An 18,054-nucleotide genomic window follows, 5' to 3' on the forward strand; every position below is an offset into this window, starting at 1 on the left:
GCTGGACTGGGGGCTGAAGTTTTGCATTCCTAGCAATCTCTCTGGGGACCAGATGCTCCTGGTTTGGGGAGGACAGCAAGAGCAGCACAACCCTAAAAAAAAAAAAAAAAAAGAAAACATCTTTCCTCCATACAGCTCTAGAGTGGAGGGGTTCAGGATTTGGAATGTCAGAGCTTGGTAAATCTCAGAGCCTGTTTCCTCATCTCTACAACACAAAAAGGCAGATGATGAACTTCCTCACAGCTTTTTTGGGAGAATCAAAGAGGATCCTGCCTACTGAAGCATTTTGGGAGCTGTGATGCCCTCATGCATGTTATTTTTTCACAGTTCTCTTTTCGTGAATTAATATTTTCTTTCGTTTGTTCAAAGCACAGAGCTGTTGGTATTGCACATCTAATAGAATTCTGCGTTCATTTGGACCTGCCATTTACCTTTAGTGGGCATTTTGGGAGGAGTGGGGTGGGGGAAAGGAGGTTGGGCAAGAGCAGAGGCAAGATTACCAGATGGTGTGGCCCTGACTGCGGGTGCTGGGAAGATGGGGGTGGGGGTCCCTTCTCATTGTTTCTGTAGTATGGGGAGGAACAGGGCTAGCGAGGGGCCCATAGCTCTCTCCCAGTTAGCTCTGCACTGGAGCAGGTGATAGGATAATAGGGAGGCCCTCTAAGTTATTCCCCACGTCAGATACTTCTTAAATGGAGGGGGAAAGGTGCTCAAAATAATTATTTGGTATTAATTTATCAACTGTAGGTGTGATTAGAGCTGTTCAGGGCACACTAGGCCAGTGGGCAACCCAAGGTGAAGCCACCACAAGACACTGCCGTTTAAATGCAAGTTTTCATTCCGGGTGCTTTGGTAACTGGGGTCCTGCCTCATCCATCTGAGAGAGCCAGTTTGTTGTGGAGAGAGCAAGGCAGATACAAATAAAATGAACAAAAATAAAGTGACATTCAGAACTAGTGTGTGTTGTATGCTGGGGTGGTGGGGCACCCATTATTCCCCAGCATCTCTTCCTCTAGAGAAAAACCATAGGATGAATCCAGTTCCTTAGACCAGCAATTCTCAAATGTCAGTTTGTTGTTCTTCCTGGTTTTCACTGTATCTTATCTGAACCACCTGAACTTATTTGTTTAGTAATTTTTCTTAAATCTGTTCACTTTCTATTTGGCTTCATTCTGTGCTAAGACATCTGAAATAATGGGTTTGATAAGTTAGTTATATGTTTTTCTAATACGTATCAAAACCATAATTGATCAAGTTAAAAACATTCATACCTGTGTCACCTGAGATTATCTCACCTCCCTCCGGATTCATGGTGCAGTTTGGGAGACATGGACTCAGATAAGAGGTTCTTTATGGTGGTTCAAATAACTGGCTATTGGAGGAAAACTGTTACACTGGTTTGCAGATTAAGGGCTAGTGAGCTTCCTTGGGAGGCAGGTTGGCACGTGGATGAGATCTGGTTGGAGTTTCCATGCTGCCGTTGGTTGGGTGTGAGAGCTTACCATTATCTACCCTCTCAGAAACGCTGCTTCTCATCCATATCATGTGCGTGATGAGAGAACTTAAGTGTTGTGGGGCTTAAATGGAATCATTTATATCTAGTGCTCAACCCAGTGCCCTGGCCATTTTATTACTGTCTTCTCCTAGAGCTCTTCTTTTTCCCACCAGCAAAGGAGTCCAAATGATGTAGTGAAAAGAGCCCTGAACTAGGGATCCGAGGTCCCGAGTTCCAATTCTGACCCTGACACTTTGTAGCTTTCGGGACATTGGTCAGGTTGCTTAGGCCTCTCTGGGCCTATAAGATGTGAAGAACCATTTCTGCTGGTGAGCAGTGCTGAGGAGGAGAGGAGCAAGCACTTTGTAATCTAGCTGTGGCATTCCAAGGAGAGACAGGACCAAGTAAAAGGAGTACGTGGAGCGGACAAAAGGAGGAAGAAGCTGTGATTTCCGACTGAGGTGTCTCAGAAGACATGGCGCTGATGGAGTGTGGCAAAGCTTTTGTGCTCCTCAGTCAGGATACAGTGTTTTTCCTCTTCCTGATAATGAGGGCACATCAGGTAGTAAAAGATTTTTAGTCATCCAATAAGCGCATAACATACCCTTTTGTTTTATTTGCTATAGACAGTTAGGTGTTCTTAACTGAGAAATACACAAAGTATGTAAGCTCAGTTTCTTTCTTTTTTAAGATTTTTTTTTTTAATTGGGGAACAGTGTGTTTTTCCAGGATCCATCTGCTCCAAGTCAAATAGTTGTTTCAATCTAGTGTGGAGGGCGCAGCTCAGTGGCCCATGTGGGGATTGAACTGGCAACCTTGGTGTTATGAGCACTGCGCTCTAACCAACTGAGCTTACTGGCCGCCCCTAAATTTTTAAAGTTTTTGAAAAGGTAATATGAGTTCACGTGGTAGAAATTTTCAAATTGTACAACAGGATATATGTTGAAAATATACTTCTTCTGCTTCCATTCAAGGTGTCGTATGCATATACAAACAGATGTGTTTCTGTTTCTCTCCTAGTTTTTCAAAAACACGGATAGTACTTATAGTATATACTGATCTGTCCTGATCTGCCTTGTGCTTTTTGTATCTTGGAGGTGGGTCTGTGCTAGTACAGAAGAGCATCCTTATTCTTTTTTTACGTCTGCGGGGTATTCAGTTGCTTGAATGTATTGAATTCACTTAACTAGGCCTCTGCTAATGGGCACAATGGTAGTTTTCTAGTCTTTGGTTTTTATAAACAAGACTGCAGCAAACAACTTTGTGCATCATTTTGCATATGTGGGAGTATATCTGTCGACTGACTTCCTAGAAATGGATTTGCATTTTAATTTTGATGGGTTTTGCGAAATTTCCCTCCACCAGTCGAATGTGCTACTCTTGTTGCCCACAGCCTTGCCAAAACAGAGTGCGATCCAAAACCCTTTTGATCTCTGCCAGCCGGGGGAGAAATGGTATCTTTGTATCATTTTAGTCTGCATTTCTCTTACTAGGAGTGAGTTTGAGCAGCTATTCACATGTTTAACAAAACAAGCTCGATTTCATTTAACTGCTTTGCTCTTGGCAATTATTTTCAAAGTCTGTAGGGAAGGACCCGTTTTATTTTTATTTTCAATCTGTCGTAGACAGATATTTTTGTAAAACAATAAAAAAGCATTATGAGCAAAGCAGAATAAAACCCCCAAACACACATAAAACACAAACCCCCATTTTTTATTTACTAAACTCGACAGATACAAAATTACTTACTCATTATACATGTTTCCAGTTTATGAACTTAGCTCATGGCGGAGTGTTAGCACTTTGAGTGATATTTGCTGTAAAGCACTTGCTCCATCTCTTTTTTCTCGTTGCCATGCTGTTTGGGGATGGGAGCAGAGAGCACAGAATTTTATATTTGATATTTCACAATCAATACATTACAGGATGTTTTTGTTCCATTAGAGTAACAGATCTCTGATGGTGGAATACTGATCCACAGGGCTTGCTTCCCAAGCACAGAGAAGCCACACAAACAGCCGGGCAGGTCTCCCACCCTCAGGGGCACTGGTACTCTGGGTTTTCACTGATGAAGACTTCAAGCTTGAGCTAGAGAGAGGAGGGATTGCTTGAAATGAACCTGTTAGTCAGATTTGCAGAGTTGGCCTCTTTGACCTGGGGCTTTGCTATGATCCCACACCACCCATGCTGCTTTTCCAGGAAGGGAGGGGAAGGGGACTTCGGGGTAAAATAGGAGCTTACGAGACCCGTAATCAAGGAGGCATCATGGTGGTTTTGTAGAACATTGGATTGGCAATGAGGTTCTTGCTTCTAGCTCACTGAGTTCAGTGACCGGGGGTGAGTATTTCCTCCTTCCCCACCTTCAGCTGGAAGACAGACATAGGCCCAAGATTCTTTGTTCTGCTTTTGGGTTGATATTTTATTTTTGCATTAAGATTTTGTTATGCTGTTTCTGGACACATGGAGAGTTGTTTTATAAGCCAGAGTCTAGCTGCTCTTTACTGTCCCTTCCTTTGATGACTTGGGATCACTATGTCTCTTTCTTCAGTTGCAGATGCTTTTGCTTCTATGTTATGATAATTAAATGAAGTTGTGTTGAGTCTTTTTAGAGTTATTTCTCCCTACCCAGTATCATACAAGGCATGGAAATGACACGCTGTCATGGTGCAGAATGAAAATGCCCTTTAACTGCTTTCTTGTGGATAACTGGCTCCCGGTGAAAGCCTGGAGAGGAACGGGAGGTAGATGGGCACAGTGAAGCAGGACTTCAGTTGTCGTATAACGGTATTAAGATTGCAGGCTCACAACTGACCTCTGCTTCTTACTAACACTTGACCTTGATCTCTATTAACCCTAGATAAGTTACTAACAGGGAATAGTGAGTGCCTGTTAGTAACTTTTCTGAAGGAAGAGTTTTGCTCAGCATCGATCAGTGGGACTGGACTTGTCTGCTGTCTAAGCAGGATGGGCATCCTTAGCCACGCCGAGTATGGCGTGCCTGGTGGTTAGGTAACGTGTGCCGGCCAGTAGCCAAAGAGGACATGCTCAGAAGCAGTCCTGGCTCGATGTCCAGCCCCTACATCTGCAACTAAGGAATTATTAAAAATATGAATGAAAAGATCATCTTCCCTGACTTGTGGTCAGGAGCGCAGACTTTGGAACAGAATGGCCTACATTTGACTCCTGGCTCTGTCTTTATGGACTGAGTGAGCTTGGGCAGGTTCCCTTTTTCTTAATGAGTAGAATGGGGATAATAAGTGTAGTAGTTGGCCTTGGGCTGCTGGACAAGATTAAATGAGTATATAGACGTGAAGTTCTCTTGAACGAATGGCACATACTACTTACCCTTCCCCTATTTCCCTAGTTGATTTCAATCAGCACATTTATTAAGTGCCTTTTATATGTCAGATGCTCTGATGCTAGGTCCTGGCAAACCAATCAGATGGAATCCCTGTCCTCATCAAGCTTATAGTCTAGTGTGGGGGTTGGCAAGCTTTTTGGTAAATGGCTAGACGGTAAATATTGTAGGCTTTGTGGGCCAGAATGTCTTTGTTGCAACTGCTCACTTCTGCTATTGTGTTGTGAAAGCAGCCAGAATAAGTAAATGAATGAGCATGGCTGTGTTCCAATAAATATTTACAAAAACGGTTGGGGGGCCAGATTTGGCCCATGGTCATTTGCCAGCCTGTGGTCCAGTGGAAGATAGATGTTAAATTACAAAGAATTATGTTGTTACAGATTGTGATAAGTGCTTTGAAGCTGCCTTTAGGATTCTATGAGAGGGAAGGATCAGGGAAGAGAGCTTTGAGGAAGTGACATTGAGGAGGAACAAGCCAGAGAAAAGGGGGAAGAGAGAGGCTGCTGTGAGGGGCCAGAGAACTGGCCATACTGGTTCTGAGCCAAGGGGCTCAGAATTGTAATCTTATAACCCAGCAATACCTCTACTGGATATTTATCCAAAGAAATCCATAACATTAATTCAAAAGATATATGCACCCCTGTGTTCACTGCAGCAGTATTCCCAATAGCCAAAATATGGAAACAATGGAAATGCCCATCAATAGAAGATTCAATAAAGAAATTGTGGAACGTAGATACAATGGAATAGTACTCTGCCATAAAAAAAAAAATCTTACCATTTGCAACAACATGGATGGGCCTCGAGGGTATTAGACTAAGCAAAATAAGTCAGACTGAAAAAGACAAATACCATATGATCTCACTTACATGGACTCTAAAGAACAGAATAAATGAACACACAAAACAGAAATAGACTCATAGATACAGAGAACAAACTGATGTTTGATAGGTGGCGGGGGGGATGGGTGAGAAAGGTGAAGGAATTAGGAAGTACAAATTGATAGTTACAAAATAGTCATGAGGATGTAAAGTACAGTATGGGGAATATAATCAATAATATTTTAAAAACTGTGTATAGTGTCAGATGGGTACTAGATTTATCGGCAGGATCACTCCATAAATTATATAAATGCCTACCCACTATGCTGTACACCTGAAACTAATATAAGATAATATTGACTGTCAATTATAATTTAAAAAATAGTCATGGGGGATATATAGTACACCATAGGGAATATAGTTAATAATACTGTAATAACTATGTATAGTGTCAGATGGTAGACTTATTGGGGTTAACACTTTGTGAGATATACATGTCTAATCACTATGTTGTTTTGTACACCTGAAGCTAATAAAAAAAATTGCAGACTGCATTTCTGTCTTTTAGAGGCACAACAGATAATTTGCAGCTTTCTTTGGATAAAAATAATGGCATTTTTTTCCTGATATATAATTCATGCCAATTCTCCCTTCCCCAATAATCCTAAGGTTAAGAGATAAGCTATATTAACATATTAAAACATTTTGTTCTGATTACTTCTGGTAGGTTATTTTTCTCTCTGTACCATTGTTTTTATTAGATTATTGTCAGTATCCAAAAATTTAGAGGTTAGGGCATTAAGACTGTACATTATTCCAGTATTAGGTTAAAATGGTTTACTCCTTAGAACTCATTTCTACTTTTTGATGCTGATTTCTCTTTCTGTTTTTTTTTTTTTAAACTTCATATTATTTCCTTTTTCTGTTTGGCTAGACAAAGAGTCACAATTCTGGAAACCATTTTGAAAAAATCAGTTTTCCCTTGACATCTTTTGTTTCTCCTGACTTCCAACCTCAATTTTGCATTACCTTTAAACAGTTTGCAGTATTCTGTGGAAATTTTACAGAAGAGGACATGTGTGTTCCTCATTCTAGAATATTTTGAGGGGTGCCTCAGAGGTAGGGGTTCGTCTGTACAATTGTGACAGCTTTGATTTCTTCAGTTCTTCAATTTCTGCAATTCTGTGGTTTCGAGGGGACTCTGCCTCCATGAGAATCAGGATGGTGTTGTGGTGGGGAGCACAGGCTCTGGAGGCAGATGGTGTGAGTTCAAACCCAGTTCCACTGCTTATTAGCTGTGTGAACTTGGATAACGTTACTTGCCCTTTCTGTGTCTCAGTTTTCCTCTTTAAAATGGGGACAATAATGGCAACCTCCTCATAAGGTTATTCTGAGGATGAACATGAAGTCTTAGAGCAGTGACTGTACACACTAAGTGCTATTAATGTTATTTATTAATTTATTATTATTATTATTTATTATGTCTGGGGAATTGAGTATCCATCATTTCTTCAAACCATCCTTGAATTCTGGCAAGTGGCTCCTGACTCATCTTGAGACCTTGGGCTGCATCAGTTCATTTTTGCTCCACTTTCTCTGTAAAGCTACAGGAATGACCTCTTGTCACCAGAAGTCTGGGAATAATACTAGTCCTTTTGAAAACTAGTCATTTATGTCTTTTTGTACTTTGAAAACATCCTTGATAAGTAAAATAGTTCTTAGAACATAGACCTAAAAAATGTGGCTTTAGCAACAATATTCACCTCTCCTGACATATATTTTAATTCATGGTTTATAATTAATGACTTGCTCTCTGTATACTTACGTGTTATTTCTGACCTTTCTCGTGTCCTTTTTCTACTTTGTACAAACTTGAAAGGGAGGCTTCCTGTCTTAGGATGCAGAAAAATGGGCTGTCTTGGGGTGATCTTGGGCAAGTAAGTTTAGTTCTCTGAGCTTGGTGTTTTCATCTGTGAAATGGTCTAGCTGATCTCCAAGGACCCTCCCTGGTCTCTTTGTGTTTTGGTTTGGGCTCCCCAAATTATGATAATCTCATTTTTTGTAGACCTTGCAGTGTCATTGTTCTGATTGTATCCTTCCTCTGTTCAAGGTCTGTCTTTTTCTTTTTTTTTTTTGTCTCCAAGGAAAAAATTCTAATGTGTTTTTCTCATAAATTGTTTTTAAAATTGCGTTAAAAAGAAATGCCTTTTCTATACCCATCCCATGCATTTATGATTCATCCTTCCCAAATTGTTGGTGGTTTTGCATTTTTGTAGCACCCCTTGGCAGTCACAGAATGGCTTTCAGAAGTGCTTTGAAGAGTCAACATTACAGTCTTCTTGTTGGAACTTGTCCCAGCCTAGATTCTATTTTTAATAAAGTGTGGGGCATTGTTTTTCAAAGGTTACCAGATTGTTTTACTGATGGAAATAAGAACTCTGTGTTTCTTATACCTCCAGACCCTGTGATTTACCGCCATAGATAAGTTTTTGTTCAGCTTCTGGTCATGGAACAATTATTTTCAGTGCCTCCCCATTTGCCTTTTGTGCTCCTGTGCTGGGTGCTAGCAGAAGAGCAAGCTCTTGGGTTTGTAATGCATGTTACAGTTTACGTAGTACTGATAACATTCCTGGTTTTGCTTGATTCTCTCTGCTACCCTGAGCAGTATGCAGGCTGAATATCAGCAACCTGACCTCTGAGGCAGGAAACGAAGGACAAGAGCGGAAGTGACTGAACTCAAAGGCGAATTCACACTGGGGAGAAAAAAAATGGCCAATACAGCTCTGAGGTGTGTGCTGTGGGCCTTAGATAACTGGTCTGCAGGATATTTGTTTGCTAAGTTTTTCTTAAGTTTTTTATGACAGAAGTAATATATGCTCACAGCGAAAAATTGAGTTAAGAAGAGAAAACGAAAGCCCCTTGGTGACCTCCTCATCTCCCAGCCACATTCCCAGACGCTGGGACTAGTGTTAATAATTTCTCAAGCATCCTGAAAGGCGTTTCCGTGAAAATGTAGGTGTTAAATGCTCCTGGTCTGTTGTGTTCACCTTGTGTCCCTCAGTTGTAGAGTAATGCTGGGCCCAAAGCAGGGCTCAGGGTCTGTAGATGGAGTGAAGGACGTTTCCTGTATTGTCCTGTACACATTGTTACTAACGTACTTTCACTTATCTTTTGGATAAATTTTCATAGCCACGCCTATAGAGAAGTCTTGCTTTTTTAATAGCTACATGGCATTCCATCCTATGGACTTCCATAATTATTTAACCAGTTCAAGTTATTTCTAACTTTTTTTTGTTACAAACCTTGCTGTGAGGACCATCTGTGACATTGACAGCTGGTCGTTCCCGCAACATCCACTTTCCATTTCTAATTTTAGCTGGTCGTGGCTGCTCAGGTGAAGACCACGTTTGCCACGCTCCCTTGCAGTGAGGTGTGGCTGTGTGGCTAGATTAGATTCTGGCCAATGAAATCGTGAGCAGAAGTGATAGGTCCAGGCAGGAACCTCAGTGAAAGGGGGAGGGGCAGTATCTCTCTTCTTGTCTGCTCCCCTAGCAGAGGTTGTGTGATGGTAGGAGCTAGAGTGGCCATCTTGGTTCCAGAGATAGATGCTGACTCTTGAAGATGACAGAGCAACAAGGTAAAAGGAGCTCAGGTTCTCAACACTGCAGAGCCACCAGATCAGGCCTGCATTGCTCTTAAAGAGTTACATAAAAGAGAAATAAATCTGCATCTTGGTTAAGCCATGCTTATATTATTTGGGCTTTTGTTACAGTCTCTCTCTCTCTCTCTCTCTCTCTCTTTTTTACCTGTATGAGTTTATAGGTAGAATATATTGCTTAAAGTAGCATTGCAGGGATGAAGGATATGCTCATTTAAAATTTGGATTGAAATCTGCTTAATGGGTCTTTAAGTGTCATCATCATCATCTTACAAAACATTCTTCATCCTGTCAGTGTCCTTTTACCATGCAGAGATTTACATTCAACATACTGAATCCCAAAATCTGTTAAAGATGCACAAAAATTCATGTTACCAATGGAAAATACTAGCATGGGAAGCAAGAAATTGGTTCCAAATGTCAATATCAGTGACATTCTGTCTCCATGGAAAGCAATTCCTATAGTGTGTGTCTACAAAAGGGGAGGGGAGAAGGTGGAGGGTTCCGCTTAGGCCTCATTGAGCAATAGATAGGGTGAGCTCACATCTGTGTCCAAATTATTATGCACACGGAAACTATTCAGGCACCCCTAACCATACTCATTTGTCTGTCCATCCCATCCATCCATCCATCCACCCACCCACCCATCCACCCACCCACCTACCTACCCATCCGTCCACCTGTTCATCCAGCCGTCTATCCATCCATTCACCCATCCACCCATCCATCCACCCATTCATCCAGCCGTCCACCCATCCACCTGTCCATCCATTCGTCCTTCCAGCAAGCCAGCCAGGCAGCCAGCCAACCAGAAGATACTGTGGGCCTACTATGTGCTAGCCACTGAGCATGCAGGCCAGACACAGTCTTTGCTCCTTTGAGGTATATAATTTAGGGGATAGGGCGGATGTTATAATTACATAAATAACAACTGGAATAAGTACTATGAGGCAGACACGCAGGATGCTACGAGTGGGAAATGGAGGTTGTGTGTGTGGAGGTATGGTAGTTTCCTACTGCAGCTGTAAAAAATTACCACAAACTTTATAGCTTAAAATGACACACATTTATTTTCTCAGTGCTCTGGAGATCAGAAGTCCTAAAATCATGTCAGCAGGGCTGCACACCTTCCAGAGGCTCTCAAAGAGAATATGTTTCCTTGACTTTCCCAATTTCTAAAGGCTGCCTGCAGTGTTTAGCTCATGGTGCCTTCTTCCATCTTTGAGGCCAACAGTGTAACATCTTCATCTCTCTCTCTCTCTCTCTCTCTCTCTCTCATGAACCTTGTGATTATGCCGTGCCCACCCAGATAATCCAGGACAATCTCTTCATCTCAAGATCCTTAAATTAATCATATCTGCAAAGTCCCTTTTGCCATGTAAGGATGCATAGTCATAGGTTCCAGGGTTTAGGATGTGGACATCTTTGAAGGGCCTTTGTTCTGTCTATCACAGGGACTGTGTGAATCTAGGACTGGTCAGTGAAGACTCCCCTGAGAAGAATGATTGATCCAGGCAGGTGAGGAGGCAGGGAGGAGCCTTCAGGTGATGGGTGGGATGGCACTTGAGGTATTTGAGGAATGGGCCATTGTGACAGGCCACGTGTATGACCCAGTGAGTGACAAGAGATGACTTGGGAGATGTCACTGGAGGATTTAAAGCAGGCTTGTATTTAAAAAGAGCACTTTTGCTGCTGTGTTCACATTTAGGTTAGAGGTGGGTAGGACGCTGTTGTGATTCAGATGAGAGATGCTGGTGACCTGGCCTCGCTGGTGGTGGGAAATGAAAGAGAAGTGAATGGACTTGAGAGATTTAAGGAGTGAATCAATAGGACACTGATGGATGGGTGCAGAGTGCACAGGGGCAGGTGAGGCACGACCCAGAGGTTTGTAGCCAGGAGGTGGGTGGCATTGTCACTTACTAAGTGGGGAAACACCAGGAAATGATTGGATTTAGGGGGAAGGAAAAGGGCAAGCTCTAGTTTTGGGTAGACTGATTTTGATGGCCTGTTAGACAAGCAAGCAGAAATGCCAGTATTCATTCAGTTTGCATGAGCTTAGAGGTGAGGTTTCTGGGACGAAGACAGAGTTGAATATGATTGGCATGTAGCTGTTGATTGAAGCTATGTGAGTGGTTGATGTCTCTACAGAGAAGCATGCAGCGGGGGACGGGGGTCTTGGACAGTGCTCTGGGAAAGCCAGGACATGAAAGTGCCCCCTGCAGGTGGCAGTGTTTGGAGTTCTTGGGGACGAAGTGGGGTAGAACCTAGAAGGGGCTGTTTTGAGGGAGGTGAGGAAGTAGAGACAAGTCTTAAAGAATAGTATGGAAAACTTCAAACATACTGTGTTAGTTTCCTATTGCTGCCATAACAAATTACCATGGACTTAGCGGCTTAAATAATACAAATGTATTATCTTACAGTTCTGGAGGTCAGAAATAGGTATCTGTGAGCTACCGTGAAGGCGGTGCAGGCCCGCGCTTTACCTGGAGACTCTGTTTTCTTATCTTTAAAGCTTCTAGAGGCTGCCTGTGTCCCTTGACTCCTGGCCCTCTTCCTCCATCATCCAAGTTAGCAAAGTTGATCACATGTTGCGTCACTCTGATCTATTGTTCTGCTTCTTCTGTGCCCTACTCTTAAGGATGCTTGTGATTACATTAATAATCCAGGACAATCCCCCTGGATTCAAGGCCAGCTGATGAAGTCCATCTATAACCAGAATTTCCCTTTGCCATGAGGCAATGTGTTCCCAGGTTCTGGGGATTAGGACATGGACGCCTTTGGGAGACCATTACTCTGCCTGTACACATATATGTAAAAGTGTAAGCAGAATAGTACATTGAGTCCTACACACTCACCACTCATCTCCAACACAGTTTTATCCCTACCTCCCACAATCTCCCCACTTCAACATTGGATTATTTGAAACAAATGTTAGAAATCATGTGATGTTTCACAATAGACAGTTTAAAGATGTTTAGCTGTGAAGGGGAGGTGGAAAGAGGGTGGTAACTAGTGGAGATGTGTAGGAGAGTATGTATGCATGTATTTTTAATAGGACAGACACTTAAGCATGTTAAATTCTGATGGGAAGGACTTACTAGTGGAGGAGAGATTGGCCTTGGACAAGAGAGAGATCTCCATCATTAACAGGAGAGGCACATAGGTTTGAAGGTTTGGGGTGCAAAACGAAAGGAGTTCCTTTCTGGTGGTTTAAATTTCTTTTTTTTTTTTNTGGGGTGGGGGGTGAATAAGGCCACTTACTCGTTTATGGAGATCTAAATTTATTAATAGCTTTATTTATGTTCACTTTGAATGTTAATTCATGAAAGTTCCAGCTTATCTTTAAAAACAGGTTTGTCTCCTATTACATAACTGTGTCCAACTAGATTAAAATATGTAAAAATAGGAAATGTTCTGTCTTAGCATACGTAGAAATGGCATGCTAAGTACGGTGCAGCATCTGCCTGGCTCTTGGGTACACGACACACAAGCCAACAACCAATCCTGAGAATATGTTCGTGTTCTATTTTAATCTCATATAGCATTTTTTAAATCTGTGATGTTAATCTTGTTATTTCCTTAAATTTTTTTTTTTTTTTTTTTTTTTTTTTTTTTTTTTTACTGTTGAGTGGCAGGCCAGTGAGAAGGACAAAAGGGATGTTGAAATTTTGAGGAGCTCTGGGAAAATTGGAAATAATCATTGTGGAGTGGAGAATGAGTGCAATAGAGAAACATTGTTAGCAGGACATGTTGAGGGCCACTTGAATTTGGTGGATTCTAGGGAATCCAGTGAACTTGGTTCTGTGACATGTCCCCCTAGCATTGCACATCTGTCTGGGTGTATGTTCAGAGAAGGTGGTTAATTTGGTTCTTACAGGGTTGTTTTTTTGCCAGGTGGTCTGACCAAAGGACAGGTCAAGGGTGTTTATAAGAGCACTTGAAGTCCTGATCCACAGACTGTAAGCGGAATCGGAAAGTAGAGAAGTAAGAGGTCCTGGGGAGATGTACGGATAGCTGTGTTGGGATGCTTTAGGAAGCCAGCAGGCAGAACTGAGCCTGGGGAGCTTTTAGGGTGTCAGCAGACCCAGGGTATGTCTTCGCAAGTGGGTAGCTGAAGTGGAGTGGAACAAAAGACAGTTGGCAAAGAGGACATCAGGTTGTTGAGAGAGCAGGGTTTGGGAAGACCCCTCCACATGGGTGTCAAAACCACCCAGGATGTTGGCAGGAGATGGGATTGTAAAGGTAAGTCTCTTGTGAGTGGGGGTCAGCCAAGAAAAGGAGAAAGGAAGGGCTTTGTCCAGTGCTGGGAGGCATAGGCCACAGAAGGGCAGATGTTCTGCCCAGGTGTTTCTCTTAAATGCTGACCTCTGGGTCACTGTCCTTAGTACGAGTCATCACCCCAACTCCCCCTCCAATAGGAAAATATTAAGGTAGGTAGAAAAAAGCAGACTCAACCCAAGCATTCCCCAATAGCAAAACTCATGGATTAATGTGAATATATGGCTACCTCGTAAAGATTTAATGAGATTTGTCTTCATGTGCTATACTTTTATATCTGACATTGCCTCTGGGCTCAAAGCCATATAGTCTAATGTTGCTGCAAAAATGGCTATGGGTGTATTTAATATGGATTATTCACATTGATTTATGATTGAAACATGGCTTTATTGAAAATTTTAGTGATTTCTGTCTATACCATAAAATCCAGCTGTAATAGGATACGTGTTAATTGAGGTTCAGCCTTGTATATGGGGTTGCATTACTGTGAAGGCAGTGAAAACCAGACACACACACACAAACACACACACACACACACGCATGAAAAGGTAGCGAAACTTGTACACACAGATGACTACTGAATTCAAAGTCTCAGATGACGGGTAAAGGAATTTAAATTAATGGAACAGTATGTGTACCTAGGAAACAAGTGAAAACAGAGGATATTATGATAAGGGGATGGAATGTGCTATTTCTGCTGTGGTTATCTTTGCTTAGAATTGGGGTTTTTTTTGCATTTAATGTTGCTTGTTGACACATGACCATTTTGACTGGTTCTCAGCCTACTTTTTGGCCATTTCTTCCTGTGACGGGAGATGCTAATTATATGATTCCAAAGTAAGTAGCAGCTGCAGGATTTTTATAAAATATAACAGGCTCTCTTTCTTTTTAAAATACCTATCTCCCAAATCTTTGCGATTTTGCAAGCTGTGTGTCTTCCGTGATAGCCTGAGAACTTGAGAAGGCTGTAGGATAGAGCCACGGTTCACAGGGAGCCTGATCCTACCTGACCCCCAAACTACTTACCTCATCCAACTGAACTTCGGTCAGTTTTTCTAATGCCAGCAGGCTCTTTCAGGCTGTGGGGAGGAATGACAATCAGTGTGGTATTGCCGGTGACCACTGGGCCCTTAGTGGAGCTCAGTACATGGTTTTGTTTGATACGATTGCTCTGCATAGCATCTGGGTAAGATCGTGGGCTCCCAAGTCTGACCCCTGGGTTCAAGTCCAAGCTCTGCTCTTGCTGGGGGTGGTCCTCGGACACATTCTCAACCCTTCTGAGCCTTACGTTTCTGTTTGTCAAATGGGGATTATAATAGTACTTACCGTATAGGGTTGTTGTGAGACCCAATAGCACAGTCTGTGGCACACTGCAGGGGTACCCAGTAACTGTTATTTATCCTCGGGTTGGGGGGTTAAACTTGGGTTCACCTGGCTTAACAATTTGATGCATTTGGGAATTGTTAGGTTTTAAATCGCTTTTTCCGCTTATCACAATATTCTTTGGACATTTCACTTTCTCAGTAAGGCTTTCCCTGGCCACCCTAATAAAGCTGCAGCTGTCCACCTTCTCCCCACCCCCTGACCCCGCCCCCATGTCTCTTCTTCACCCCCTGCTCCCTGCAGTCCCCACACTCATGTCCTACTTTATTTTTCTCCACTGCACTTATCACCTTCCATCCAGTGCACTTGATTTTTCTTGCAGGCTGTCTGCATCCACTAAAATGTGAACTCCATAAGAGCAGACAGACATGTCTGTTTTGTCCTCTCTGTTATTTTCAGAGCCTAGAGTAGTGCCTGGCACATAGTGGCTGTATGACAAATCTTTATCAGAATGAAGACATTGACTTTGAAAGTGAAGATATGATTGTATAAAAGCTGCTACCGCTATCTGAGCTTAGAATGTTTTATTCAGAAGCCCTTAATGATAGTCTGCTCATTTGCCTATCTCAAACCTCCTTTCCCAGTGGAAGATACTTAAAGCCAGGTAGGACAGGTTTGAGGGGATGATTAAGTTGGAAGAGGAGAGGATTTATGGCTGGTTTACTCTGACACCTTTTCTTTTAGCGTGAACATCGCCAAACACCGAGCGACCAGGGGGTATGCTTGTCTCAAGTGGCCTCTTTCAAGTACCATTTAACTTTCTTGATTATTTTACATGCGAAAGAGCTTTTATTATTTTTCTCTTTTAGGGCACCAATGCCTCTGCTCTGGAAAAAGACATTGGTCCAGAGCAGTTTCCAATCAATGAACACTACTTCGGATTGGTCAATGTAAGTATTTAAAAATGTATTCTTTTTATCAAATGTTTTAGCATACTCCACTGCCATTTTCATCATTACCATTTTTAGATAATTATTCATGTTCTTTAGTTACTAGAAGTGGCAGATATTGGGGTCAGGGAAATTTAGTCCAGTTTTTGAAAGTATGAGCTATCTCAGAATAAAGGGTTGAATTAATTGCATTATTGGGTCAGATTTTCATCGCCCCCCCCTCCTTTCTTTTAAGGGAGTTTCTTTGCACACATAACTTTCAGTGATTTTATTAGCCTTTGTAACTAAATCTGCTTTCACAAGGTGTGATCAAACAATATGGTGAATGTTTAAATTTAAAAAAAAATTTATTACAGTAAGACACATTGTCATTAATACCCCTCAAAATACCCTCCCCCGCCTCGCTTCAAACACACTTATCCCATCGTTCTTGCCACTTTTTGAAGCAGTTCTGGAAGTCCTCTTCTGTGAGTGTCTTTAGTTGCACTGTTGTGGCTGCCTCGATGTCCTGAATCATTTTGATTTTGGGGAAGAACCGGAAGTCGCTCCATGCCAGATCCAGTGAATAAGGTGGATGAGGACACAATCTAATGTTTTTATTTGACAGAAATTGCCATATACCAGAAGCAATCTGTGACACAGAGCGTTGTTATGATGAAGGATGTTTTACAGCACACTTTAAAACACACCTTCTCTCAACCATAGCTAACACCTGATTGCACCAAACAAGTCGAAACTTGTCACACACTGTTACTAAGGTTCAATGCGATGCTTCCCGTATTGAAGACCCCTGCCTTTCCGTTGGATGGCACTTGCCTATAGCATTCACTGTATTTTGTGATCACAACGGAAAGGCTCCGTGTCACACATCGCTTCTGGTACAGCCATTTCTGTCAAATACAAACATTACGGTGTGTCCTCATCCACGTAAGTCACCGAATCTTGCACCATGTGACTTCTGGCTCTTCCTCAAAGTCAAAATGACCATGAAAGATAAACGCTTTGAATCGACTCAGGACATCGAGGGAGCCATGACAACGCAACTAAAGACACACACGAAAGAGGACTTTCAGAACCGCTTCAGAAAGTGGCAAAAACGATGAGCTAAGTGGTTCGAAGTGAGGGTGGGTATTTTGAGGTAGATTAGTGGCAATGTGTCTTTTACTGTAATAATTTTTTTTTATTTAAACAGTAACTGTATATTTTGATCACACCTGGTATATGCTCTCCCTTTATCCTCTGAATGAACTTCTCCAGCAGTCTTTGTTTCAATATGAATCAGTACAACCAGAATTGTAAAAGTGTTACCAGCATATCACCAGTAACTGTTTAACAGCATAACTTGGTTGGTGGTACCTGAAGCAAGGGTGGGGTGTGAAAAACTGGAACCAGTTTGTCTCAGAATTTCCTGGCCTCGTTTTACTGTGCTCAGCAATGGCTCCCTTGTATATGGCCAGACTTAACCAGACTCTACGTCCTTGGTAAGTGGATTATGACCAAGTAGTGAGGCAGTATCGCCCACTGCCCTCATGAGCTTTCTTTCTCACCTGAACCTTTCTCTCTGGAGTGGAGGTTTTAAGTGACACCAAGTGTTAACTCATAAGCACCTGGTTTTCTGGAACAATTGCTCTGCAACATAGTTTGTCAGTGCCCAGGTGTGATAGATAGTAATTTCCACTGGGGAAGCTGGAAATATTCTCTGCGTGAACGCTGCCTGTGATATAATGGAAAGAATATTGGCTTCAAAGTAATACAGACCTAAGTCTGAGTTCTGCCTATGCTATTCACTAGCTATGTGAGCTTGGGCAAGTCCCTTGACCTCTCTGAACCTCCTTTACCCCATCTGTAAAATGGAGATCATAGTGGTTTCTACCTCCTGGCTTATAGTGAAGGACCAATCAGAGTTCCATTTGAAGACCTTGACATGAGGCTGAGGTGCATTGTGGACACTCAGTGAATGTTAGTCCTTTTTCTTTCCCAGGAGTTGTCCATTGGATCAGGACCGAGAACTGTTGAAGGGTGTCTGGGTAAAGGCAAGACACTGAGTAAAAGAGAAAAGAAGGGAAGAAGGAAGGCTGAAATACTGGAATATAGGGCATTGTGTTGATGAACTACTGATTTCTAATTTTAATACAAGTTTTTTTAGCCATTGTGCACAGGCCACTGCTGAA

The 18,054-nt window shown here is 42.1% G+C and overlaps 1 protein-coding gene across 1 annotated transcript in view; it reads left to right on the forward strand.

Moving 5' to 3' along the window:
• The window catches only part of USP46 (ubiquitin specific peptidase 46), a 66,046-nt gene that overhangs the window by 2,222 nt on the left and 45,770 nt on the right, over positions 1 to 18,054 (forward strand). The window contains exon 2 of the mRNA XM_019640743.1: positions 15,803 to 15,883. Coding sequence (XP_019496288.1) covers positions 15,803 to 15,883 — 81 coding nt within the window. The remainder of the gene's footprint in view (positions 1 to 15,802; positions 15,884 to 18,054) is intronic.

This window comes from Hipposideros armiger, unplaced genomic scaffold (genome assembly GCF_001890085.2).
Source record: "Hipposideros armiger isolate ML-2016 unplaced genomic scaffold, ASM189008v1 scaffold_53, whole genome shotgun sequence".
Taxonomy (NCBI): Eukaryota; Metazoa; Chordata; class Mammalia; order Chiroptera; family Hipposideridae; genus Hipposideros; species Hipposideros armiger.